The sequence below is a fragment of the Macrobrachium nipponense genome, chromosome 19 (genome assembly GCF_015104395.2).
Source record: "Macrobrachium nipponense isolate FS-2020 chromosome 19, ASM1510439v2, whole genome shotgun sequence".
NCBI classification, from domain to species: domain Eukaryota; kingdom Metazoa; phylum Arthropoda; class Malacostraca; order Decapoda; family Palaemonidae; genus Macrobrachium; species Macrobrachium nipponense.
Window position 1 is genome coordinate 1,731,326 of NC_061088.1, and position 27,238 is coordinate 1,758,563.

At 41.9% G+C, this 27,238-nt stretch overlaps 2 protein-coding genes across 2 annotated transcripts in view; both read left to right on the forward strand.

Moving 5' to 3' along the window:
- LOC135219101 (aurora kinase B-A-like) overlaps positions 1–27,238 on the forward strand; it is a 115,604-nt gene that overhangs the window by 44,030 nt on the left and 44,336 nt on the right. The window lies entirely within an intron of this gene.
- Positions 1,394–25,432, forward strand: LOC135218863 (splicing factor, suppressor of white-apricot homolog). Its single transcript, XM_064255314.1, is given in 9 exon segments — positions 1,394–1,612; positions 11,482–11,647; positions 12,001–12,051; positions 12,053–12,247; positions 12,381–12,565; positions 13,430–14,148; positions 14,339–14,451; positions 24,022–24,457; positions 25,200–25,432. Coding segments are annotated over 9 exon segments (2,283 nt in total). The 5' UTR covers positions 1,394–1,427.

Below are 27,238 nucleotides of genomic sequence, written 5' to 3' on the forward strand. Positions count from 1 at the left end.
CTCTCTCTCTCTCTCTCTCTCTCTCTCTCTCTCTCTCTCTCTTGCTCGATATATATACATTTATATTTTCTTTCGTCGTCTTTGGATGTTTTTGGGGTTTGGAAAGTTTAAATTTTCATGATATTAAGTGTATATGCTTCCTTGTTTTTTTCAAAATGTACTGTTTTCTGGAAGAATAACCTGTTTACCGCGTATGTATCCTCCAAGGTGTGGCTACCCTCAGGCGTTTCCTCGTTTCTGTAGAGTGAAATCGACCTTATTGCTAATCTTGTAGTGTCAGTTTCGATATTAAGCCTTCTATTGACTATGTTTTCCTCTGTAAAATCAGTTTGCCTCCCTTTAGTAAAGGATCGGAACAAGACCGAAAGTACTCGGCTATCTCGCTTTTTAATTTTTTCCTTCGTGGCAAAAACCTTTATATTTATATATACGTATATAATTTTGTTTATCTTTCTCTAATTGTACAATTTTTCATAACATATTGTTACACCTTTGATTAACTGGATATTTCATTTTTTTTTCTCCGAGTTCATTGCCGCTATTTGTCAAAATCATACTTTTTTCAATTTACATCTTTTTTTTTTCCCAAAGGGTCGCTCTTTCTTATTCTTAGCAAAGCACTATTATAACTTAAGTATCTCAATACGATACAGCGCACTGTGCATTTAACATTTCATTTTCCTTTGGATAACGGTGATGGTGTGCGGGTAGTGAACTCCATTTAATATACATAAAGAAAGTCTCTTTATTCTGCAGAATGAGTTTAGTACCAGCTGGATGACGGCAGGTCAAAAGTTGTTTGTTAATACCCTTGAACCATAATTTTTCCTCACGAGAGTAAATTTTTTGGGTACACTTTACGTACGATTCAACCTTTAATCGTTTCGTTAGATAAACATGCTTATATTTGTATCTCCTTTCACTTCAGCCTGTCTTGAGAACGTTCCTGTATTTCACTTGCTTTTATAGGGACAAACTTCTTGACATTTTTCTTTCATTTGATAACCATTCATTTAAAGAGCTTTGCAGGTGCTCTAATTGCCCATTTATGTCACAGTAACGCAACAAATTATAAGCAGCGCCCTTCCATGAAATGATATTCGATATTTATAATGATATACCATAAAACGTACCATCAATGTCCATCATACAGAGGTCCTAACAAACTGCCAAGGTGGCCATGATTGTGTATTTTTGTTAATTCAACTCTGGTAAACATGAGCAGTGGCCTTTCATGAAATAAAATTCGTTATCATACCAAACATTTTATATATCTATTTCATATGATAATATTATCAAACAATAGTACCCATAAATCACCAGTCTCCCTCCCAAAAGTTGCTATATAATTCGGAGCAAAATCTCGGAGACTCAAATGTTCCTTCAGACTTGACAATTGGCAACACTGACGAAGAGGCCAACAAAACATGGCGTCCGAACTCGGTCGGACTCTGCTAGAGAATCGTCCCAAAGATTCGACGAGTACGCCCGAAGAATTGTTGGTTTTTGGCTACTCTTGCAAGCTCTTCAGAGACAATGAGAAGGCGGCGTTTTTGGACAAGGGGCAACACCTCATTCCCTGGATGGGGGACAACAAATTGATGATAGATCGGTGAGTAAGTCTAGGCTTCTTCGTGTCGCCGTACAACTCCCGTGATTTTTTTTATTTATTAATAATTCATCTTGTATATTCACATGAATGAATTACTTTTTATGGATTTTCTTCTCCGCGACTGGATTCAATGCAGTATGCTTTTTCTAACGTTACGGAAGGAAATATTCGTATTTTATTAGTCATTTCTGATACGTAGGCGAATACCTAGGCTTACGTAGTACTAGTAGGCTAATTATCTAGTAATTATTTGTTCGTTTGTTTAGCTGTGTATTTGCTTAAATGATCCGTCAACTGTTATCCCCTGGGGCAATTGTTTTAATTTGAATTTCATTTTAAATGTTATAATGAAGGTGAGCTGATTCCTCCCCACAATGAAGGTCAAGTGGATCAAAGGTCAATGTCTGGTTTCGAAAGAGTGAAATGTAGACTTAGGCTTAGGTATATACTAGCTAAGTCTTTCGTGGATAGACTTTGTGCTTAGGCATTTCGTATACCTTAATTTTTATGACCACAAAATTTATTATGTGAATAGTCTGTTTACAGATAGCTAGATTACAATTGCGTACTAGGTAGTATACAATAGGTAGCCTAGGCCTATTTAAGACTACTATTATGGAGTATCTTCATATTTGGTACTATAATACATGAACCACATATTTTTAGTGCTGCTATGTTGTGTTTTGTAGCGTGTTGGTGCAAAACACTTTTGTATTGTTAATGCAGACCATTTTTTTGTTTTCTTTATTGTTTTTCTAAACTGTAGGCCTATTTAACAATTATGGGAGACTCCAGTGGTAACTGGGTTCATATGCCTATCTGGACTTCTCGCTTATTCAGTCCAGAGAGCTGTAAACATTGTAAATGCAGGATTGCACCCTCAGGTACCTGGCAAGGGTGCTGGCCGTGAACACTTAGGCTGAAATTTACAACATCCTAACCTGGTACACTGGCAAAATGGGTACCTCTTCTCTTCCCTTTTAGCTTTGAATAGGTATTGCATGTTCTTGACCTTGCAGGTAGGAGGTTCATAGCTTGTTCTTTTGTCCCATTTTATTGAAGTCAAGGTTTGAATTGTGGTTGGTGAAGGAAGACTTTTTTTTTTTTTTTTTTTTGTTTTTTTTTTTTTTTAAATGTCCAGGAGAAGGCCGCACCCGTTTTTCAAGTATAACGATGAAAAAACAGCAAAAAACTACCAGATTGGTGTTGCACATCGCATAGAAACATGAGGAAATGAATAAAAAAGAAACTAGGAGTTACTGTTATACACAAAATCTAAGCATAAAAACCTACTACTTCAATTATGGGGGATCCCAGTGGGAAAACGGGGTGGGTGGGTGGGGGGAGGGGGAGAAAAGTGATTTTCGAGGCACTACCGAACCTAATACAACCACCTAACCTAACCTAGGGCCCTGTACCCCCACCTAGGCCTAGTGGGGGGGGGGGCTCCACCTCCCTGCGACCCCCCTTAAGGCCAGTGATTTTCGGGGCACTACCGAACCTAATACAACCACCTAACCTACCTAGGGCCCTGTACCCCTACCTAGGCCTAGCGGGGGGGCGGAGGACCCCCCTGCGACCCCCCCCTTAAGGCCACTACCTGACACATCCATCAAACCAAATCCAAAGTGATGGTACTACTGTATACATCGTTATACTACCACCATTATAATATACTCTATAAATAATGAAGCTTACCTTATACTGTTGTTGATAAAGATGTGCTGCTGCTTTGAGGAAAACGTGAAGTCGTTGCAAGGTTCCCTGACATGCAACTTAAAGTAGGAAGTGGCCAGGTACCCGACGAATCCACTTGTTTTTCAATATTCCCCGAATAAGCTAAAACAAATTCACTGTAACTTAGGAAACAGCAGGACAAGAAGCTGGAATTTCAACTTCTTGTGCAATATGAGATGAAGTGCTTGCTACGGCCTCCATGTCTAAGAACAAACTGAAAAGCCTGGGTAAGATAATGTATTGTCGCGCTGAGAAAATTTTCAAACACCCACGCCATTGGCCAAAGTTGATGTGTAAGAAAATGAAACTGTGATTGGCCAAACGTGTAAGACGTCATAGTGGACTAGTTTGTCTGCGGATTATAGTAGTTACAGGGCTCATTTGAGCTAAAAACAAGACACAGTCAACAATAACAACAGACTTAGAAAAATTCTGGGAGGAGACAAGAGAAGCGTGAGTTTGATCGTCGATATTTCGACTGTTATTGAATTTCACTAAATTATCTCACTCGTATACCACTACTTACATACATTCCTACACATTCTAGTAAAAATACATTGAATATCACTGATATCTTCATGCGGCCCTCTCCTAGACATTAACATTTTTTTTTATTTATTTATTTTTTTCTCCTCTTCATCTTCTTCTAAGATCCACATAGTCTAGTATTATTCTCTCCTTGGGTTCTCGCCGCCCTCACAGGAGGAGTGTAACAGCATCAAATCAAAAGAAATGGAACTCCTAGACGCCACTTCTAGACTTAGTTGGAACCAAAGACAAGTTATCAGAACTTGGTATTGAGATGCTGTTGATACGACGAAATGGGCAAAATGATGGGCAGTTGTTAGCCTTAGACTTGAATCATGGATGCAGTAAATGTCTTGAATAAGTTCTACTTGAGGTGGCTGCGTGAATTTTGTGGTTTTGTGTAGGGTTGAAGGCATTATTAAGCACAATGTAACAAAAGGTGTCAGTAGGTGCCATGGATACAAAGTATAAATAAAGGAAGGAATTTTCACTTGTTAACATTCATAAAACATGTAGTAGTTAAGAAGGTGGAAAATAGATTGAGATGGTTCAGTCGCATGAAGAGAAGGGCTGATGAACAGTTGCCAAGTGAAGTCATAGATTTGAAAGTGAGAGGTGCCAGCCTGTGGGGAGGCCAGATATATCATTGAAGAATATTTACATGATATGTAGGAGATGGGAATTGATGCAGAAAATGGTCAAAATGAATAGCGTGAGAACTTGAAATGGAAGTACATATCTGAATGGTGGCTGTGGCTTCACCTGGTTTTAGCAGAAAGACAGCTCGCTAGAAGGGCCAGCTGGAATCGCGCTTTGTGTTTTTTAGTTCTTAAAGGTGCATTGAGTAATAGATATTAAGGTATACAAATTCCTCTTTTGAGGAAGTGTGCATTTCAAGGCCCAATCAAAACACCTGTGATGATTTTTATATTTTCATGTATGACACTTACCTGGCAGGTATATATATAGCTATATTCTCTGTTCGCACTGGCAGAATTTTCAAAACTCGCGGCAACCGCTAGATCACTGGTAGTTCAGGTGATCGCCACCCCGTTCCCGTGGCGCTGGTGCCCGGAATCATTCCCATTTTCGTCAGATTTTTTCTGCCAGCCGAACCGGCAACATCGTTGTGGGTTCCCTGCTAGGATTTCGAACTCGTTAGCTGACTTTCGCTGTACTTTGATGGATTTATTGGGTATCGTATTGGAAAGTTGGATTGGCAATCGCGTTTGGAATTTCTTATAATGTCTGATTCTGGTTTAGTATTTAGAGTGTGTGTGAAAGAAGGGTGCAAGGTGAGACTGCCGAAAGCCTCGGTAGACCCTCACACAGTATGTAAGAAGTGTAGAGAGGGTGTGTGTACTTGGGATAATAGATGTAATGAGTGTGAAAGTTTAAATGAGAAGGAATGGAAGACTTTCACTAAATATGTTAAGAGACTAGAAAAGGATAGAGTAAGGAGATCGGTGTCTCGGAGTGAGAGGTCAGGCTCTTCTAGTAAGGCCTTGAATGCTTCTGTTATTTCTCCCCCTCCTTCCCAAGTAGAAGTTGTAGATCTTTCTCCTCAGGTTTCTCCTGCGCCTGCTGCTGTTTCTGGGGATCCTAATTATGTGAAAGTGTTTGCCGCCCTTGCGTCAATGGGCGATCAGATTCAGCGTCTTACAGACAAAGTGGGTACTTTTGAGAGTGTCAGTGTAGTGGAGGGGGCGGCTGATCGTCTCTCTCGTTGCTCCTAGACCTAGGCCTCTGCCAAGCTCCCAGACCCAAGGGAGAAGGCATGTCGACAGTCGAAGGGAGGCGAGAGGGGTTCCCTTACGATCAGTCGTCCCTTCAGGCAGTCCTGTTGCGTCCCAGGCTGCAGCAGTGCGCCATAGAAAAGGCGAAAATGGGTAAGTGTTTTTTCTTCTAACGATAGTTCTGTCGTCAGGCAGGTATCGACGTTATGTGGAAGAATCGCGTCCGCTGAAGAGGACGCATAGACCTACGTCATCTCAGGATGAACTTGACGCTCAAAGAGCGGTGGAGTAGCCCCGAGATTTTTCTCATCTAGTGACGATGAAGACGTGGTTCCGGTTAAAAGGAGGAGAACTTTTCGTTCAAGGCAGGACGCAAGACTTCATTTAGACGGCGGTTCGCCTGATAGGAGCCCTCCTTCTGCATCCTGGGCAGTTTCTCCTGTATCTTCTCCTTCTCGTAGACCTCAGGTTCGAGTTTCTCGTCGTAGCAATACTTCTCGTCTTCGTTCCCCGCATGCTCAGGCATCCCGTCAGCAAACAGAGACTAAGGACTTTCTTAAAGAGATGCAAGGAAGGTTAGCCGATCTAGTTAAATCGTGGGAAGCAACGAAACATCCTCCTACGAGACGTAAGGACGCGTCTCTCCCCGTCAAGTCCTCCAAAAGGACGCATTATTGTTGCCTCCTCCTCATCGCACTTCGGATTCTCGTGTAGGACGCAAGTTACCGGCTAAGTCGGACGGACTCTCAGGCGGCAGGACGCAGGACGCAATCTCGGAGCGGATTCACTGTTGGTCGACGTATCTCAGAAGGACGTAGGACGCAGGCGGCAGGAGCCTTCTTCTTCCCGTGAGGTTAGAGAAGATGTTCAGCAGCAAGACCTTGGATTACAAGATGTTTCTTCGGCAGAAGAGGAGATGGAAGACTTAGCGTCTGAAGAAGAGAAATTAGGTGGTGAGCACCTTCTTCAGGCTACAAGAAGTTAACTGATTGCCTTCTGTCAGTTTTTGAAGGGGAATTTCAGCCTTCAGCTCCGATGTCACCCCTTTCTCAATTCTCCAAGAATAAAACACCGAAGAAGTCATCGTTTTTGAAGATGAAGCTTTCAATTACAGCTAAGAAGGCTCTTCAAAGGATCGATACGTGGTTGAAAGAAAAGAGGGAAGCGGGCAAGACTTCTTTCTCCTTCCCTCCAGCCAAATTGGCATCGAAGTCCGGAATCTGGTATGCGACTGGGGAAAGTCTCGGCCTGGGAGTTCCTGCCTCCTCCCAGGGAGATTTTTCCAACATTGTTGACAGTTCCCGCAGACATGCTTTGAATTCGGCTAAAGTGTGGTGGACGTCATCAGAGTTAGATCATCTCTTGAAAGGTATATTCCGGACATTCGAGGTTTTCAATTTTCTTGATTGGTCCTTGGGGGCTCTGGGACGAACCTTGGAAGATAAGGAATCAACTGCTTCGCAACTTCCAAGCAGTAGTATGTCCTGCATGGACAAAGCCCTAAGGGATGGGGCGAATGAGTTAGCATCGCTTTTCACCGCAGGAGTTTTAAAGAAGAGGTCACTCCTGTGCTCTTTTGCTGCAAAGGGCGTTTCTAACGCTCAGAAATCCGAATTGGTTTTTTCCCCACTCTCGGATCAGTTATTCTTTCGGATCTTATCAAGGATATTTCGCTTTCCCTGAATCAGAAGGACGACGCAGGATCTTTTAACGTCTTCGGTAAGAAATTTTACCCACCAAAGTGGTTAAGAAGACACCTAAGGAGTCAAGACAGGCTAGTCAGCCCTTTCGAGGCAAGTCCTTTTCTCGTCCTTCCTTCAGAGGAAAAAGAGCTCCTCCCAAGAGGGTTCGAAACCCCAGTAATAAACAATGAAGAACAAGTCCTTCAGACATCAGTTGGGGCCAGACTCCAGAAGTTTTGGGAGATTTGGCAAGAAAAAGGGGGCGGGGCAGATCCTTGGGTCGTCACGGTAGCCAAGGAAGGTTACAAGATCCCTTTTCTGAAGAAACCACTTCTTTCGACATCGCCAAGAGAGCTTGGAGCTCACTACAGCGCTCCAGGGAAACAAGAAGCACTACAAGAGCAAGTACTTTCTATGCTCAGGAAAGGAGCAATAGAACCTGTTCTGGATCACTTATCCCCGGCCGATTTTACAACCGGCTTTTCTTAGTAGTGAAATCCTCGGGGGGATGGAGACCAGTACTGGACGTAAGTCAACTCAACTTATTTGTGAAGAGACAAAATTTACTATGGAGACGACCGGTTCAGTACTGGCAGCGGTACGTCCAGGGGACTGGAGGGTTACCCTGGACCTTTCAAGACGCATATTTCATATCCAACTTCATGCAGGATCCAGGAAGGTACTTAAGATTTGTGATCCAGAACAGGGTCTTTCAGTTCAAGCCCTCTGCTTCGGACTGTGCACAGGCCCCACAAGTTTTTACAAGAGTGACTGTCAAGCATGGCGAAGTGGCTACATATTCTAGGGATAAGAGTGTCTCTATACCTAGACGATTGGCTCATAAGAGCCCAATCAAGAAGACAATGTCTGAGGACTTAGAAATGACGTTGGCATTAACTGAATGAATTAGGGCTGATGGTGAACTTAGAAAAGTCGAATCTGATCCCCAATCAGGAGCTAGTTTATTTGTGGATTCTGATTTCCTCAGCGACTTTTCGGGCTTTTCCATCTCCCGAACAGCAAGCTCAATGCATCCGGAAAGTACAAGACCTTCTAGAGAAAAGAACAATTGTTCTGCACGAGAGGGTGGATGAGCTTACTGGGGACTCTCTCGTCACTGGAACGGTTCGTTTCTCTAGGAAGGCTTCACATGAGACCCTTGCAAATATTTTTTGAACCAAGTCTGGCCAAGAAAATCGCAACCGGATTCCTTCCTGTTTCGAATTCCTCGCAAGATCAAAGAGGAATTACTTTGGTGGCTAACTCCGGGGAAGTTAGCGGAGGGAGCGTCGCTCCAGCAGAAGAACCCAGACCTTGTATTGTTTTCCAGACGCGTTGGACGCAGGCTGGGGAGCGACTCTCGGCCTCAAGAAGTGTCAGGTCGCTGGAGCAAGGAGGAAGCGTCTTGGCATATAAACAGGAAGAACTGATGGCGATTTTCTTGGCTTTGAAAGAGTTCAACGCGGTGATCCGCACAAGGCGGTGCAGGTCAATGCGGACAATACCACAGCTCTGGCGTACATCCGCAAGCAAGGGGGAACGCATTCAGTCTCTCTTTGCAAGTTGGCGGAGGATATCCTTCTATGAGCAGAGAAGGAAAACGTAACCCTTCTCACCAGTTCATTCAAGGGGAGAAGAATGTGAGAGCGGACCTGTTGAGCAGGGAAGGTCAACTTCTGTCAACAGAATGGACTCTTCATCTAGAGTATGCCAGAGTCTGTGGAAATTATGGGGTCGTCCAGTGGTGGACTTGTTTGCGACCGCAATGACAGAGATGACGACTTATGCTCTCAGTCCCAGACCGTCAAGCAGTCGCAGTAGACGCCTTTCTTCTAGATTGGACGGGCTAGACGTGTACGCCTTTCCCCGTTCAAGATATTAGGAAAGGTTTTGAAGAAATTCAGGGAGAGTCAAGGGACGAGAATGACTCTCATAGCTCCCTACTGGCCGGCCCGAGATTGGTTCACAGAGGTCACTGGAAATGGACAGTAGATGTACCAAGAACACTTCCAGCAAGAGTAGATCTACTCAAACAGCCTCACTTCAACAGGTACCACAAGAACACCCTCGCTCTGGGTCTGACTACTTTCAGACTATCGAAAGACTTGTCAGAGCGAGGGGGTTTTCTAGAGAGGAGGCGGCCAGAGCTGTGTGGCCGGAGCAAGAAGAGCCTCGACTATTAAGGTGTACCAGGCGAAGTGGGAAATCTTTCGTAGTGGTGCAAGAGTCGGAAGATTTCTTCATCCAGTACCGCTGTGACCCAAAATTGCCCGACTTCCTTTTATATTTTAAAAGAAGGAAGTAGGGTTGTCAACTCAGACAATTAAAAGGATATAGTAGTATGTTGGCCTCAGTATTTAGACACAGAGGTTTAGATATTACCAATAATCTCGATCTGAGAGACCTCATAAGGTCCTTTGGAACAAGGAAGGAACACCGATACAGAACACCTTCCTGGAATCTCGATGTAGTCCTGAAATTCTTAGGAACTAATAAGTTCGAACCGATGGATCAAGCTTCGTTTAGAGATATCTCGAAGAAGACTATCTTTTGGTGGCCTTAGCCACAGCTAAAAGGGTTCGTGAGCTGCAAGCAGTTAGCAAACATGTTGGCTGGAAGCATGACAAGGCAGTTTGCTCTTTTCAGGAGGTTTTCTTGGCCAAGAACGAGAATCCAGCTCATCCCTGGCCAAGGTCTTTTGAGATTATGGGTCTTTCAGATTAGTTAGGGACAGGAACAAGAGAGAGTTCTCTGTCCAGTAAGGGCTTTGCGCTATTATATAGAGAAAACCAATAATATTAGAGGAACTTCAGAATCACTGTGGTGCTCTGTGAAGGACCCTAGCAGAGCAATGACCAAAAATGCTATTGCCTTTTTTCCTCAGGGAACTGATTAAAGAATCACATATGGTTATGCCAAGAAGAAAATTTCGGCATCCTTAAGGTTAAGGCGCACGAAGTGAGAGCAGTAGCTACTTCCTTGGCATTTAAAAGGAATATGGCCCTCAAAGATATCATTGAAACGACGTTTTGGAGGACTAATTCAGTGTTTGCGTGTCATTACCTTAGAAACGTCAAAACAACGTTTGACAACTGTCAAACGTTGGGCCCTTATGTATCCTCAGGAGCAGTATTGGGCAAGGGAGTTTTCCACCCCATAACTTACTAACATGCTAGGTATTTTAATTAAGTGGTGTTGTTTTTATGGTTGTCTGAGAGGGTTATTTCCTCTTCAGTCTGTGAAGTGTAGTGTGTTATGTTAGCTTTGTGTGTGGTTCAGGTGGTCTAACTTATCCTAGCATGAATGCCCGTGGTAAGAGAGGGCTAGGGTTTCCTGTCAACGAATTGGTCCCGTCCAGTTGTCAGACCCTTGTATTTAGCTTCATCAACTATTAGGTCATATCCTAGTTGGGAGCTACTAAGGTTTAGCAGGCTAAGAGGCAGGATTTATGAAGTCAGCTACCTTAGCAGGTAAGGAATCTAAGAGTATTTGGGATTTATTTTAAATTTTAAAACTTACAATGTTGCTGTCTTTGACCCACCTCCAAATGTGTCAATCAGCTATATATATACCTGCCAGGTAAGTGTCATACATGAAAATGATGTTATTATGATATAACAAAGTTTCATGTATACTTACCTGGCAGGTATATAATTAAATTCCCAACCCACCCAACCCCACCTCCCCTCAGGAGACAGGGTTCAGAGAAAAAATCTGACGAAAATGGGAATGATTCCGAGCACCAGCGCCACGGGAACGGGGTGGCGATCACCTGAACTACCAGTGATCTAGCGGTTGCCGCGAGTTTTGAAAATTCTGCCAGTGCGAACAGAGAATATAGCTATATATATACCTGCCAGGTAAGTATACATGAAACTTTGTTATATCATAATAACATCATTTTTAATGCTATATTTTTTATAGCAAATTTATTTGTGCACAGTGGTCAGAACATAGCCAGCCAGGCTATTTCTAAGAACTTTTAGATTTTTGAGCTCTCATTTATAAAAAATATTTACAAGCATTAGCAAAAATAACCTTTGACAAAGAGTTGTAATAAATGCTCATGGTTGGACATTGTAATTTTAGAGGTGCACATTTCTTTGTAAATTTATTTTACCTTTTTTATAGTATATATTTATGAAAAGGGAAATATTAGATAATGGATTCTGTGTTCTGGTTGTAGGTTTGATGTACGCGGTGCTCTCTATGACTTGAAAGAAGCCGAGTCTGGTGGTGGTGGGGACCGCTGGGAAGGACTTACAGAAGAAGAAAAAGCGGAAGAGGAAAAGTGTGATTATGAGCGCTACCTTGCCTTATACCATGATGAGTTCCAGCATCAAGCTTATCAGGTAAAATGATGTTTTGAATTTTGAATTGATGTGGAAAGTTTTTTTGTTTCCTTTTATTTCTTCATATTTCATGCTTTATCATCATTCTGCTCTTAGATATGCATTTTTTTGGAGTGTTTTTATGTTTTTACTAGTTCCTACTTATTTTTTAAAAATTCATAAATGCTCAATTTGCACTTATAATATGGGGAAGTATCTTTGCATATTCTGCGATTTTATGGGCACTGGGCTTATTTAGTTTTTTTCCAAGTTGTGTATATATATTCTGATATTCAAGGTATATAATTATTATTTCAACTGTTTGCATTTTTTTGTATTGTTATTGAATTACGTACTCTTACTTATCCTTTCAGAGGAGAAACCAAGCGGGCTAATGGGCAGAGCTGGGCTCTGACAACTACACCCTATAGTCAGGTTGGCTTTAGTTATGATGATCAGACAATGGTGGCCCAGCAGATATGTAGTGGAGCAAGTGCCTGAAGCAGTGCGGAGGAGGTGGAGGAACCGCAGGAGGCAGAGGAAATGGGGTATTTTCCCGAAAGAGATGAAGATACCTTCGTCCCTCCTCCCGAATTGAATGTTCCTCCAGGCATGGTGGTGGTGAGTAATTATTTTTGGTATCTGTTTGTCTTTCCTTGTAGATCAAAACCAGTACGTAGTTATTTGGTTATAAATTGCAAAAGAGAAAAAAATGTTGTTGTTGACACTGAATCTTTCCTTTTTGCTCCTCCAGCCTGAGACCGTGAAACAGAACAAAATCATCTTGAAAACGTCGAAGTTCATTGCTGCTCAGGGGGGTCAGATGGAGATTTTGATTAAGACTAAGCAAGCGGGTAATCCGATGTTCAGCTTTCTGTCGTTTGATCATCCTCTCAATGCTTTCTACAAACACACAACCACTATGATAAAAAGTGGCAGGTTAAGTTTCTTTTGTATGATGTGTATTGTATTCAGTGTACTGTACTGTATTGTTAATAAATTTTAAGTTAATTTCACAAGTGAAACAGTGATGTGGGTGTTAGTTTTGCATTTAAGGGTTTATATATTTGCAGTACCCATGGCTTATTTTTGGTATTGCTAGCCTGCATGTCAGAGGACATTTTGACATTGGAAACTAGTTATATATAGTTGTATCGCCTATAAGATTCTGTATGCCATAGCTAATAGTATGATAGGGCAGCTTATAAACCTCCAACTTTATGATGGCTTACAGAAAAAGGAAAATGGAAATATGAGAAATTTTACAAAATTTTATATTTAAGGTGGCCAGGTTTTGTTCAGTTGGTCTTCATACATACGTACATGTTAAAAAGAAATTTTGATGAAAAGATGCAATTAATCATCTGGTCAAAATATGTCATGGTTGATTATTTCACCTAAAATTTATCAGTTATATTGTGCAGTTTAAATTTCTACCCATACTAAAATCACTGTTCTGTGTAAATTTGTTAGTTAGCAAGAAACACTTTTCTGTTTTTGAAGTTTTTGGAATTTAATAACTAATTTTTGTACATGTATACCTGCAAACCTAAGCACCACTGCATAGGATGATGAAATAAATTAACAATAGCTTAATTACCAAGGGACATCAGAATTTGATTACCCACGTGTACTGATAGACTGCGATAATTATTTTGTGATAGTAATTTCTGTTGGTTTATTATGCATATAGTACTTAATAAGTCACTTATAATACTTTTAACTTGGGTTAATTTTGTCATCCATTATAGCTTTTAACCCCATTGTACCATAAAGCTATGCATTTTGTATATAACTTTACAGATACCGCCCAGCTGATGATGATGATCAGAAAAAAGCGCGCAGGGATAGTGAGGGAAGTGAGGGACAATACCTGCACCCATCCCTTTCAGCAGGCATCAAGCCAGACCTCACCCCAGGGACACCTTTGTCCCTACACAAGCCTTCTGCTGACTGTTCCTACTCAAAGCTTATTAACAAGATAAAGGAGCAGCAGAAAAACTCTGCCACTGTGGAAGGAATAGAGTCTCCTGGATCTCCATGTGTATCTGCCATTACGTCCACACCAGTCACAGTAGCAGCAACAGCAGCAGCAGCAGCAGCAGCAGCAGCAGCAGCAGCACCTCCTACTGCAGTGACTCCAGTAGTAGCTACCTCAACACCAGTTGCAGATGCTACGACTCCTGCCACAGGAAATAAAGTAGATGGTGCCAACCGCAAGAAAAAGAAAAAGGGCGTCGGCACAAGTGGCTCACCTGAATTCAAGGGTTTGGTTGATTATCCATCTTTCAACCGGACCAATGATAATTGCTCAGATGATGAAAGGAAAGATGACGAAGTTAGCGACGTGGTGAAAGATAAACCAGATTTTGTGAACTCTGAAGCTTTGCTTGCTCCAAACAACTCGAATGAATATAGTAATATAAAGTGGCCACCACCTGATGTTCAAATGGTTATCGATAAGATGGCAAGCTATATCATTAAAAATGGAGAAGAGTTTGAATCAATGGTGCGGAGCAGAAGTAAGTTTGAGGTTTCTCATATTTCAAAAAGAATCATTTATGTATACCAGACTTTTCAATTCTGTAATTTGGAATTTAGAGAATTGTTGTTAGTGCTTTAGAATTTTGTCTTGGCTAAAGTATCTAGTAAATGAAAGCTGTGAAGAGATAAATTCTTTATTAATTGTGTTTTGCCATTTTAATTTTCCAGATGATCCACGGTTCAGCTTCCTAAATAAAGATCATGAGTATTTCCCTTATTATCGCTGTAAGATGCGTCTGTACAACGAAGTCTATGGAGACATTTTTAAGGAAAACTTCGAGGTTAGTGTACAATCAGTTTTATTTTAATAAATATTCTGATGTACTTCACCTTCAGTGTTGTTTACACTGTATAATGATTTTGCAAGCGTGGATTTTTTTTTCTTGGTTTGATTTTTAAATATGTAAACACTTCATCGGCCACTGCTCTCTCACAAAAAGTTTGCAAAAGTCAAGTTAGTAATCAGGGTGAAGTTAACTGTCTGTCCATGTGGTAGAAACTTGGAGAATGTTACTCACATCCCTCTTGGAAGTTTTTGAATTGCTACAGTACTTTATTTAGGCCATAGAGGAACTGGCAGAAGTGTTATATGTGGCTCAAGTGTTCTGAGAGTAGGGGAGTACGTACATGCAATATTTGAGTAGTTTAACAGTATATTTAGTTTAACAGTATATTTGGAGATGTTTGGTGTGTTCTTGGTGAGGCTTTGTGTATTTTATGTAGCATCACTGAGTTATGGAGAATTTAAGTTATTTTTCTGACAGATGAAGGTAGGATTTGTATCTGTACTACTTTCATGCCACACTGCATTTATATAATCCATATTCATTGTGGATTTGTTAATTTTTATCACTTACTCTTACTCAGAACTTTACTGGAATAGCTCTCACAGTTTTGAACTGTATAGAAGATTGAAATTGACAATGCAGAATGACCAGAATTTGGAAAGTAAAATGCCAGCATCTGCATACATCATGTTGCTATCTTGTCTGGCATAACACTTGAATGAATTGTTTAAAGTTTTCTTTGTCTGTTGTTAAGAAATTAATATTTTAGGTCTAAAACAATTCTAATATCTTCTCCAGTCTTGACTTTGAGTGAGCTAATTTACAGAGCTTTGAGATTTTTAACAAAATGATACATGACTTTGGAGTGGGGACAGAAGTTTTTAAATGTCAGTTGTCTTTGCAGTGTGTACTTTTCCTTCAAGAACACAATGCTGAAATAAAAGCTTATTTGCCAGTTCCAGAAAAACCACTTGAGTAAATTGCATTTCAAGTTATCTGTGAGGTTATTCTTAGGTTTAGTTAAAGAGCTTGGATTAAGACAGCTTTTATTATGTGCAATAGGTTGTTATTAATCTTATCAGCTTAGTCAAGGTTGCTGTTTTCAGTGAACTTTTCCAGTGGCTCATTTTGTAGTACAGTGGTACCTTGGCTCACGAACAGTCCTGTTCATGGACAAATCGGGTTGCAAATCAGATGTTGAAAATATTTTCTTCTGGTGCGTGAACTGTGCTTCAGGCCACCAGCATGCAAGCAGTAGGCTAACCTCTTTTCTTCCTCTTTATCTATCCCATTTTCAAGTTATGCTAACTCCTTTTCCTCCATCTCTTTAGCTATCCCATCTTCTAGTTAAGTTATAAAAAGTAAAAGAGAAGGCTAAAAGTATTTTTGTTAGTAATGTTATACTTGTGTAAATGCATACAGCCAGAACAGCTGATTTGCTATGATGTAGTTATGTAACTAATGATGTTAAGTAGAATAGGACTGATATGCGTTTTTTTACATTACTACTATCTTATTTGCTATGGAGAAAAGATTGGCAAGGACATATACTGCTAATTTAAGCTGCAAGTTGTAGCTGAAGCTGAGGAAAGAATGTTCATCTGCTAACAACTATTATCAAACATTGGCAACATGGATGAAACTGCAAACTTCGGTATAGTATACCATCAAACTCGACTAAACTATTTGGGATGAAAGAACACATTTTACTGTTTCCACTTCGATAAAAGATAAATATGTAAAGCTCGTAGTATCCTAATGAAATCAGGTGAAAATATCGAACTCAATCTGTTGATTTTTTTTATGCATTAAACATGCCCTCGGCACCATCTACTAACGAAAAAAAATGTTCACAATGATACATATTCAAGGGATATTTTGACTTGAAAAACACATCGTATAACATAAAATAACTTGTCCCATATCAATATGATTCATTTACGCTAACTAGAAGCAAGAAAATTGCTCTGGTTCGAGTTCAATACATCAAAATAAACTTACCTCACAATTGCCCTCAGCTGATTTTCAAACCAAAACATTGATTGCTGTTAGTATTTTATAATACATAAGGTAACTTGAAAATATCAATATATATATTATTGGATGCAGTGAAGTAAGCATAACTTTGTGCCAGAAAACCCCCCAAAATTGGGAAGAATGAATTAAGTTTGTGAACCGAGGTACCACTGTAGTTATTAATACTTTATTTTAGGTGGTTATTTCCTAGGAATTTAATTAAGACCTTCATACTTTGTTGTTTTATCATCTTGAAGACTGTGAAGGAAGAATGCATATAACTGCATGTGTAGGACACATGTTGGTGAGAGCATTCAGTCATGTCAATGTTTCATGACTGACCACTTTCTCCTTGGTTTTTAATTTAGCTCTTGATGGGTGCACGGCTGCATGCGCAGAAGCATCTTCACAGGAACAGTAGTGATGCCAAATTTTGATTTTCATGATATTGAATCCGGCTTAATAATCCTTAAGATTTATTGTTGGTTAGTGTGTCCAAATCTTGTCTGTATATTGTGATATAACATATATACCTAACTCATTAGTTGTTCATACACGAAACAAACCTTCGGTCTAACATTAGGATTTACTAGCGCCAAGCTGGAAACCGGTAGAATTAAATTACACTTGTGAGATCCAGGGACTAATGGCATCTATACCAGGTCACGGGGCATGTATACCCAGAATGCCCACGGCTACCTGTGACCCACCAGTTATTTTCCTACCGCCTTTAAGATAAGACGTGTTACTGTCTATCTCATTTAAAGCCGGTTTTTCAGTTTGCCCGTTCTTTATCCATTTCATTTTTTATTTTTCATTCCTTTTCTTTCTCCAAGTGTGATCAGTGTGTGGTAAAAGTGGCTTTCCATGTTCTAGGTTCCTAACTTCGGTGTCGACGGATCCTCATCCAACGTGTAGTAGGTGCAGGGAAAACGCATGTACGGTTACTAATCCGTGTTCTGTTTGTCGCGGTTGGTCGGTGGAACAGTGGAAGAAGTTCTATGGGAAAAGCCATACAAAAGGAAGGGGGTGACGCATCTTTGGATGACCAACCTTACCGGCTTCTTTTGTATCGGTAATAAACCAGGCTGCTCCATATTGTTTTCTCCACCTGCTTTTGAATTGTCTCATACCCCTTCAGTTTCTCCTAGCGGTTCTGTATCGGAAAACGTCAGGAGGGGCCTTGGGTAATTTTATGAATAATTTGCACACTTCTTTTTTGCCCAGCAAGTAGAGGGGAGATCCGCCATCTTTGTTCCAGGCTCCTGCTACTCAAGCGCATAGGTTAGATGGTACGTGGTCAGCGCTAGGCCTACCAGGCGTACCAACCTTGGATGGTCTGCTTGCGCATTATATGACTTCACGGTTCCAGCAGGGTCCGGCAGCGCTGAATGTTCCTCATCCCCGGGCTTGCAATTTATGGGAAAATTAATGCCGCGGCTTCACCATCCCACTCAGTATTTACAGCGATGCAGAACGTGGGAGGTAGTTTGGCAGCAAACGTGCGGTTGCCAGCAGAAACCTCTCAGTCTCTCCCTACGAGAGGGATGACGTCACAACATACGTCACACTCTGATATGGCAGGCGTGATGACGTCACAGACGATTCTCGGCCTTTTTCGCTGCACCCAGACGCTAATACGCCTTCTGACCCGTCAATGCAAACTGTAATGCAGAAATTACAGGATATAGAGGAGCGAATGAAGAATGAGAGACAAAAGAAAAAAGTGTGATTCGCCTTCTTCGTCTTCTTCCTCTAGTTCGGTGTCATCGCTAAGTCCGATAACGTCACGGCGAGCGCCAGTCAAGCGTTGGAGGAGGATTCGGGAGTTCCTGGCGGATCCTCGGGCCAAGAGGAGAATCAATTCTTCCTCTTCTTCGGACCAAGACTGTCATTTCCAAGTCAGCAAGAAGGTCGGAAAATCAGTGGCTATTAAGCACAAGCTTGGCAGACGAAGCCGTTCGCAAGAGTCCGAACAAACGAGAGAGGTGACGGCCGGCGAGCTAGCGGCCGAGGCGGAGTTGCCAGTTCGGATCGCAAAAAAACTGCGATACCTCTGGTAAAATCGACGTTGGCGGCGAAAGGTGCAGCAGAGGATGGAATGCAGGTCCCAGTTTCGCCCGTAAGCCGTTCAAAATACGTACGAAGGACGATAAGGCTCCTATTAAAAGTACGAAAAATAGAGAGTTGGCAACCTCGGCGGATACGTTCGTGGAAGGCAGTGTCCGTCTGGATAGAAGGTCAAGGCCGGGCTCGCCGACGCTCGAAAACGATGCCAATGCTAATAGAGACGAACTTACCTCTGTCTTAAGGGAGCCTTCATCTTGGAGATCTAGACAAGATTCTCGCTCTAGATCCGTGAGTAGAGAAAGAGTGAGACGTTTCTCGTTCCCCTGCTGACTATCCGGGATCGAGCCAACAGCGGCCAGCAAAGATCAAAGAGACCGCGGCCGTAGGGGCAGGCGGCCGTGGAATTCCGGGCCGTGTCTGGCAGAAGATCGGGGCGAGACAACATCCCTCGTGGACGGAGAGTGGTACACTAGAGCCGGAGGAAGGAGAAAACCAAGAGTTTCTGGCCTCGTATGCAGAGGTTATTGGTTTGATTCGTCAATTCAATAGCCTTTCGGAGAAGACAGAAACACCGGCCAGTATGCTTCCTCCTGGAATTGGCATGGCGTTTGGACTAAAGAGGGATACCAAGGTGTCGTATGAATTGCCTTGTTCGAGTCATGCGGAATCGGTCTTGCAACACGTAAACGCAAAGATTGCAGGGAGGATAATCCTTAAGATCTAATAGATCATTTAAATTTATTCCCCCTCCAATGATAAAGCAAAGGAAATATTATACGACACCGAAGATCCCTTTGCTGTCTAGACAAATGAACCCTAATGTTGTAAGGTTAAGGCCTGGATTAACCTTGGATCAGGTTAAAATGGAGTGCCCTTCGATGACGTACCAAGAGGCTGCTACGTTAGAAGCAACAGCTTCTTCTGTCTTTCAGGCTGCTTCCTGGTTAGACCTTTGGTCAACAGCAGTGGCGAAAATTGCATCCTCGGAAGCAACAAGGAAAAAGTAGTGGATGAACCATTGTTCATTAGATTACTACAGTCAGGTTCCTAGGCGATTGCGTACCTGACAAACGTAAGTGCCAATGTTTGGGCAAATATCCTGCTTATGAGGAGAGATGCAGCATTGGCTAGACTAAGCCGCAATGTGGATTTGGATTCCCTGTTAGCAATGAGGAATGGGATATCTTGGAATCGCAACTACTGTTGCCAGAGGTCATACATGGAAGAGGCGATAGATAGAAGAAGGAGGACACTAACGATATGGTTGGTGCAACAGGAGGCAGTTAGGAAAACGTTCTAACAGTCAAACTACTCCTTTGGAGGGAAGACAATAGCAGATGTCTCGAAAGAAGACAGTGAGACATAGCATCCCTAATAGAGTCACAAGACCCTCTTCCCCAAAGAAGATAACTCATCGGCCCTTTCACAATAGAAACAACAGAGGAAGGGCAATAGGGGAAGAGGGAGAGGCTCAAGAAGATAGGATGGGGCGTCCTCCCATCACTCGGCCACACCAGTGGGGGGTTGCCTGGCAAATCACTGGAAGGTGTGGCAGGAACTAGGGGCAGAGCAGTGGTGGTGGATGTTCTCAGGATCGGGTATTTGATTCCGTTCGAGGTAACCCCGCCCCTGACAGATCAACCATTACCCCCCACGTCACTTATGCCCACAAATCTCAGAAGGCCACTATTCTGCAGGACGAAGTGAAGAAGATGATGGAAAAAGGAGCTGTGCAACAAGTATGCAGTCTGACAAAAGGCTTCTACAGCAGGATTTTCCTGGTACCCAAAGCCAACGGGGAGTGGAGGACAGTAATAGACCTGTCAACGCTGAATCTGTTTATAAGGAAAACCAGTTTCAAGATGGAAACTCCGAAAACGGTTCTACAAGCAGTCAGAATCGGAGACTTTATGCTGACAGTCGATCTAAAGGACGCATACTTTCAGATACCAGTCCATCAGTCTTCAAGGAAATTTCTCCGCTTCAGTCTTGGAGGGAAAGCTTTCGAATCAAGGTCCTGTGCTTCGGATTGAAAACGTCTCCTCAAGTTTTACAAGAGTGTTCACCCTCGTGTCGGCGTGGGCGCATGCTCAGGGGATCAGGCTAATAAGATATCTGGACGATTGGCTGGTGATAGCAAAGTCCAGGGAGAAATTACTCGGGACAGGGGCGGCCCTCCTGCAGCTTGTCACAGCCATAGGTATGTGGTGAATCAGCAGAAGTCGCAGCTGGATCCAAGTCAACGTTTGGAATATCTGGGAATGGTGATAGACACAACACAAGCCAAAGTATTCCCGACAGACAAAGAGTAGAGAAATGCAAACAAGTGGTGAATGCCCTTTCTGGGAAAGCAGACACAGCAGCAAGACAGTGGCAGGTGGTGCTGGGAATCCTAACCTCCCTGGAGAAGCTAGTACCACAAGGAAGGCTACACCTTCGGTCCCTACAATGGAGGATGAAGGAGTTTTGGTCACCAACAGTAGATCACCCGTACGAGCAAATTCCCTTGTCGGCAGAAGTGAGGAAAGACTTGCTGTGGTGGGTGGATGACGACAATCTGACAGTGGGTGTCCCCTTCAACAATCCTCCCCAGACCTCTTGCTGTTCTCGGATGCGTCACTAGAAGGCTGGGGAGCCCATATGGAGGAGTTGATGGTGTCAGCAAAATGGAGTTGCAAGGACAGAGAACTCCATATAAACGTGCTGGAGTTGAAAAGCAGCTTTCCTGACTCTACAAGAATTCATGGGAGAGAGTAAAGGGACACTCAGTGGTATTGATGTCAGACAACACACAGTAGTAGCTTATATAAACAAGCAAGGAGGCCTAGTTTCTCGGCAGTTACATGTGATGACAGTTCAACTTCACCAGTGGGCTATAGAGAACCTGGTAGACATCAAGGCCAGGTATATTCCTGGAAAAAGAAACATAGGGCCGACAAGTTGAGCTGCAGGGATCAGATCCTGGGAACGGAGTGGTCCCTACACCACAGGTAGTGGACAGGATGCTCATGTTGTGGGAAGGACCGATCATAGACCTATTCGCAACCAGGTACAACAAAAAGTTGGAAGGGTATTGTTCAGTAGTCCCGGACGCAGAGGCAGTAGCAGAAGATGCGCTACAACACCCCTGGGACAATCTGGACGTGTACGCATTTCCTCCATTTTGTCTAATCCGTCAGGTTCTGAACAGGGTAATGCGGTCTCAGAACCTCAAGATGACCCTGGTAGCCCCGTTATGGCCGAAAGCAGAGTGGTTTCAGACCTACTGGAACTCTAGTAGATGTGCCAAGAGAGTTACCTCCATGGAGCAACCTTCTGTGTCAGCCTCACGTGGAGAGGTACCACCAGTCGGTGAAGTCCCTATCGCTTCACGGGTGGAGACTGTCAAGTATCTCCTCCGAGAGCGAGGGTTTTCGCAGAAAGCAGCAACTCAGATGGCAGGTAATATCAGAAAAAATCATCTGCAACAGTATACCAAGGAAAGTGGTCAGCATACTGTGATTGGTGTCGTAGAGGGAAACGTGTCTCCACTCGGTACCACTATTCAGCAGTTAGCAGACTTTCTGCTATACTCAGAACAGAAAAACATTATGTCTGTATCTGCAGTGAAGGGGTACAGGGCTGCTCTAGCCTCAGTTTTACGAATGAAAGGAGTGGACATATCGTCTTCATGGGAGTTGGCCACCATGCTGATGAGGAGCTTTGAACAGTCATGCCCACCAAAGGAGCTAAAAGCCCCAGATTGGGATCTGACCAAGGTACTGAGTAGTCTGACAAAACCCCCCTACGAACCACTAAGGGCAGTCCACGGATAGGAGCCTGACCCTGAAGACAGTCTTCTTATTGGCCCTGGCTTCAACCAAAAGGGTGAGCTACATGGCCTCTCATATCTCATAAAGCACTCGAGAGGTTGGAGATCATGGTGTGTGAGTTTGTCCCAGAATTCGTGGCAAAGACCAAAATCTAACAATAGTAGACAGCAGATTCGACTCCTTTACCATACCTTCCTTGGCAGACTTTGTAGACAACGACAAAGCTGAGATGCTCCTGTGCCCCGTCAGGGCACTAAGGGAGTACTTAAAGAGAACAAGGCACCTCAGGCCGGGGTGCCAGAGGTTGTTCGTAAGTACAGGACGGAACAAGAAGGAAGTGTCCAAGAATACAATATCATTTTGGCTAAGGGAGACGATCAGAGATGCTTATACTGCAGAAGGACAGAGGGTCAGATAGCCAGGTGGGAGCTAGAGCTCATGACATCAGGGGTGTGAGTGCTTCCCTGCATTTAAGAAGAAACATGTCTGTGGATAAAATCTGAAAGCTGGTGTGTAAGCGCAAACAAAAAACTTTCACCTCATTTTATTTGAAAGATGTTGCCATAGATCCTTGGACACCTTTTCCTTGGGTCCAGTGGTGGCGGCCCAACAAGTGATATAGTTCATCCAGTGCCCCTGGCAGGTCAGTTTGCGTCTAGTCTAAGATGAAGGTATGAAAGTAGAATGAATGGGATGACTGGTCTTTTTTCTTTACTACTTTCTTCCTACTCCTTTAACTACGGGCAATATGAAGGAGAGTACCGTCATGTGCTGGAACGGACTAGATGCAGGTGAGATGGTCAGCCATACTGTGAAGCTATCTTAGCTGATGATATACTTTTCAGTAGCAACACACCCCTCTGGATAATAAGGAAAAGAGGGGTGAAGGAATGGATCCAGTCGCAAGGGACAAGAGTAAACAGTAGAATGGTATCTACACCCAGTGGGAGGAAACCAATAGATCCGCTTATATCTTTGGTCCTAGGTTCATTGTCCATTCTCTTAGAATTTCCCTATATATTCGGAAATGGATAAGGTGGCAAACTCCCAGTCAGTTGTAGAGACTTACCTCCCTCCAATAGTAAGTCTATCCTAATGTAAGACCGAAGGTTTGTTTGTGTATGAACAAATACCAAATTTTCAACTAATTTTGTATTTTTCATAACTAACAAACCTGAGGTCTTAACAGTTAAAGGCCACCTCGAACCACCCCTCTAGCAGTCTAAACTGGGTTAGAAATATAACTGATGGGTCACAGGTAGCCGTGGGCATTCTGGGTATACATGCCCCGTCCCCGTGACCTGGTATAGATGCCATTAGTCCCTGGATCTCACAAGTGTAATTTTAATTCTACCGGTTTCCAGCTTGGCGCTAGTAAATCCTAATGTTAAGACCTCAGGTTTGTTAGTTATGAAAAATACAAATTAGTTAAAAATTTGGTATGTTACACTTATGAACTTGGGAATAATGATCTTTTCTCACTTGCTGTAAATTTATTCTTCCTGATGTGATCTTGGTTTTGTTCTCTTTATGAAGCTGAATAATTTTACTACATGGCATTAATAAACGATTAAAAAAAGTGTTACTGGTGATCTTGAGAACAAATGATCATCTCAGTGTATGTGTGTCAGTGTGAGTGTGTTTTTATACTAAAAATTCTTTTCAGGAAAAAAGCTCTTCAGCAGGTAGCAGTGTCGGGAATGGTGTAAGTATAGCATCAGCTGGAGGAGACACCTCGACGTCAACAGCAACAACTGGGTCAGCTACAGGAGGAAGTGGTATCAAGAAGGACAAGCGTAACAGCGGGAAAGTACCGTCTACTATTAGTTTCTCCATTAAGTCTAGAGAACAGGAAGTCAATCTCGATCGGCATTCTACATTTCCTGTAGAATCATCCTCCACCGATGATGAAGATATGGATGAGGAGGAGAGAGAGAAAAGGAGAATTGAACGTGAAGAAAGACGAAGGAAACGAAAACTGAAAGAAAAGGAAGAACGGGAAAAGAGAGAAAAATTAGAAAAGGAGAAAATGATGGAAAAAGCTGAAGAATCCAGTGAAGCATCAGATGATACTGAAGATGTTTATGATATCTTCAAATATGGTATGAGACCTTGTTGTCTTGTTTCCTCTACACATGAAAGTTTGTATACATTGGTTAGGAGATTGGGATTAATAGTTATTTACGTTGGTTAGAAGACTGGGATTAGAACTAAGGGAGTCATGTTAAAAATCTTAGAAGTCATGGAGAAATTTATTTTAATATACGTAATCCCAATATAGTGGGATACAAGCGGATAAGACTTTGAAGAAATTTATCAAGTTCACTTGCATTCCTTTGGTTGGCATTGTTGATTTTATTGATAATAATAGTTAGTTTTTAGAATTATAAGATTTGTTCATACTGATGTTTTATTTTGAATTCTGGCTATTTGCCTCATGATTATTAAGCCCTCTTTTGTCTCGTAAGATGTGAGTTTTGTGAAATTAGGTTGTGTGTCTTAAATTTCTATTTTGAGGAACTAGCACACAAACCTCCCTTGTAGACTGGTCAGTTGTTAAAGATGTTTTGTACAATTCGATTGAATTTATGAAACGGATGAAAAATATTGCAGTTTTTTTATTTTGTATATTAATTAGAAATTACAGTTTACTATGTAGCTGTCCTAAAGAAAATATTTTTTGCTTTAACATTTATCAATTAATTTTCAGTATGGGTTTCCTGGTAAACATGGATTCTTTATCATTGTACCAGTGAATTTTCATGTAACCTCATGGCTGAATTTTTGAGAAGATGTGTGTTCCATGTACTGTTATATGAATCATAACTTGAAATTGTTCTTCAGCGCAAGAAATGGGCGGTGACAAAGACGATGACACCAGTCACAATGATAAATTCAGTAATGGAGAACTGAAGAAATCGCGGAACAACTCTGGTCAGAACAGCAACGGGAATTCAGTATCGGCACAACCAGAAAGAAAGCAGCAGGAGCGGAGAAAGAAAGCTGCTATGTTTTTGTCTCGTTTGAAAAAGGGTAGTGAAGATGAATCTTCCCAGCCTGTCTATGGTGAGGCTTAAAAGTGGTCTTATTTGGCCATATATTAATGTGATTCCAGTTACATGAAGTAATTTTTTGGATTACAAGTAATTGGTATGGGCAGATTTGTAGATCTTGTGGAGTAAAATAGAAATTTTTTGTTGTCTATAATTATTAACAAATATTTCAAGTGCTGTAAATAACAGGAGTTTGACAGGGATGTTGAGGCCCACATTGAAGTTAATGTCTTTACTAAGGCTGGAGTGTTGTGTCCTAAGTACGCATTCCCATTTTGTCTAAATTCAGTGTGTTTTTACTCTATCTTTTCACTTTACTTTCTTCCTACTGATGTCTAGAAATGTTTTCAGTGGTTGTCTAAACTTATCAAGATGTTCATAGTCATAGAAATGAATATTTTCAAGTTAGACTTTTAAAAAATTTACTGTTGATATTGCAGTGGAATAACTGAAGTGCACACCTGTGTTTGTGCATCTGCAGGGTCCACAGCTTCTCCTGAAATTGCTGCCCAGATGATGAACGACATCGCGGTCTGCAAGCTCGTCATCGAGAAGCTCGAGACACTCGTCATCGGGTCGAGGTCCAGGTCTAGTCCCGGGCCATGGCAATTCCTATGCCACCTCAGGACTCCACCGGCTCCACCACACACCCCACCAATTCATTCACCTTCACCAATTCTACTTCCAATCTTGACAATGAATGGTTAGTTTGTATATCTGAATTTATTTAGATGCTAGATATTATAGTGGATATGATTTAAATGATTATGTTCATAGTTCATCTTTTGAATGTCACACTTGATCTGGTATTAGGCTATCACTGTTTTGTTGGACTTGAATATAACTCAGGGAAATTTTTCTTAAGTGGAAGCAAACCTTATTTGTGTTGGAGAGTATCCTTTATTTAATAATGGTAATTAATTTTCTCAGAAATAACGTTGTTATGTGTATTAAGCTGTCATGAATTTTACCCTTCAGTTAAAAATAACTCGTGCTGAAAGATTTTGGTATTAAAGCCCTTGAGAAAGAATCCTTGAGTCTCAGATTCTTTGTTTCTGTACAGGGGGTTCAAATTCTGAAGTGTGCCAAACGTAGGGGGATTATGGGGAAGATTTTCAGGGCAGTGAAACGAGAATCATCAGTTCTTTTCAGGTATGTAATTGCACAGAACTTGTTTTATTATTTCTCACCATTGGGATGTTCCTCTAGGGTTAACTAATTGCTCAGCAGGAAGGAGACGAGAAAGATTCTTGAACTATCATTTTGGTAATTCATTGCATTTTATTAAAGGGAAAAATATTACACAGGGTTCAGGAATTTTTTTCAGCTCCACTCGCATCTTTTTAATAATAATCTTTGCTGAAGAAAGTCATCAGTTTTAAGATTTAAATATTTGAATTTTTTTTTTGAAACAAGTTTGCTTGCAGCAAGTTTCATTCATTGAGGTTTTAGAATTATACATTTACATTTTTTTTTTAGATGTGGCACCTTGAATGACTGTACAAAACTGTTAAAAAAATGCAAAAGTTTCCGATAGTTACTAAAAGAGTTGAGGGATGAGATCCTGCTGCAGGTAAGCCTCATTCTGGGGAGCCGTTAGGTGCCCTTCTATGCTGCAGTTATTCTTGATTCTTTTTGAACTTGTTGTCAGATGGTTGTTGCAGTGGCTCCTCTGCTGTTATTTCAGCATCGAGGGCGGCCGTGCAGGGTGTAGGTACGGATCGCCAACACAGAGAATAATTTTTTTTTCTTTCCAGTGGCTTGTGTGGATGATGGCAATTTGCCACATGAAATAACTGTGTATACCATGGGCATCTCTTCAACTCTGAA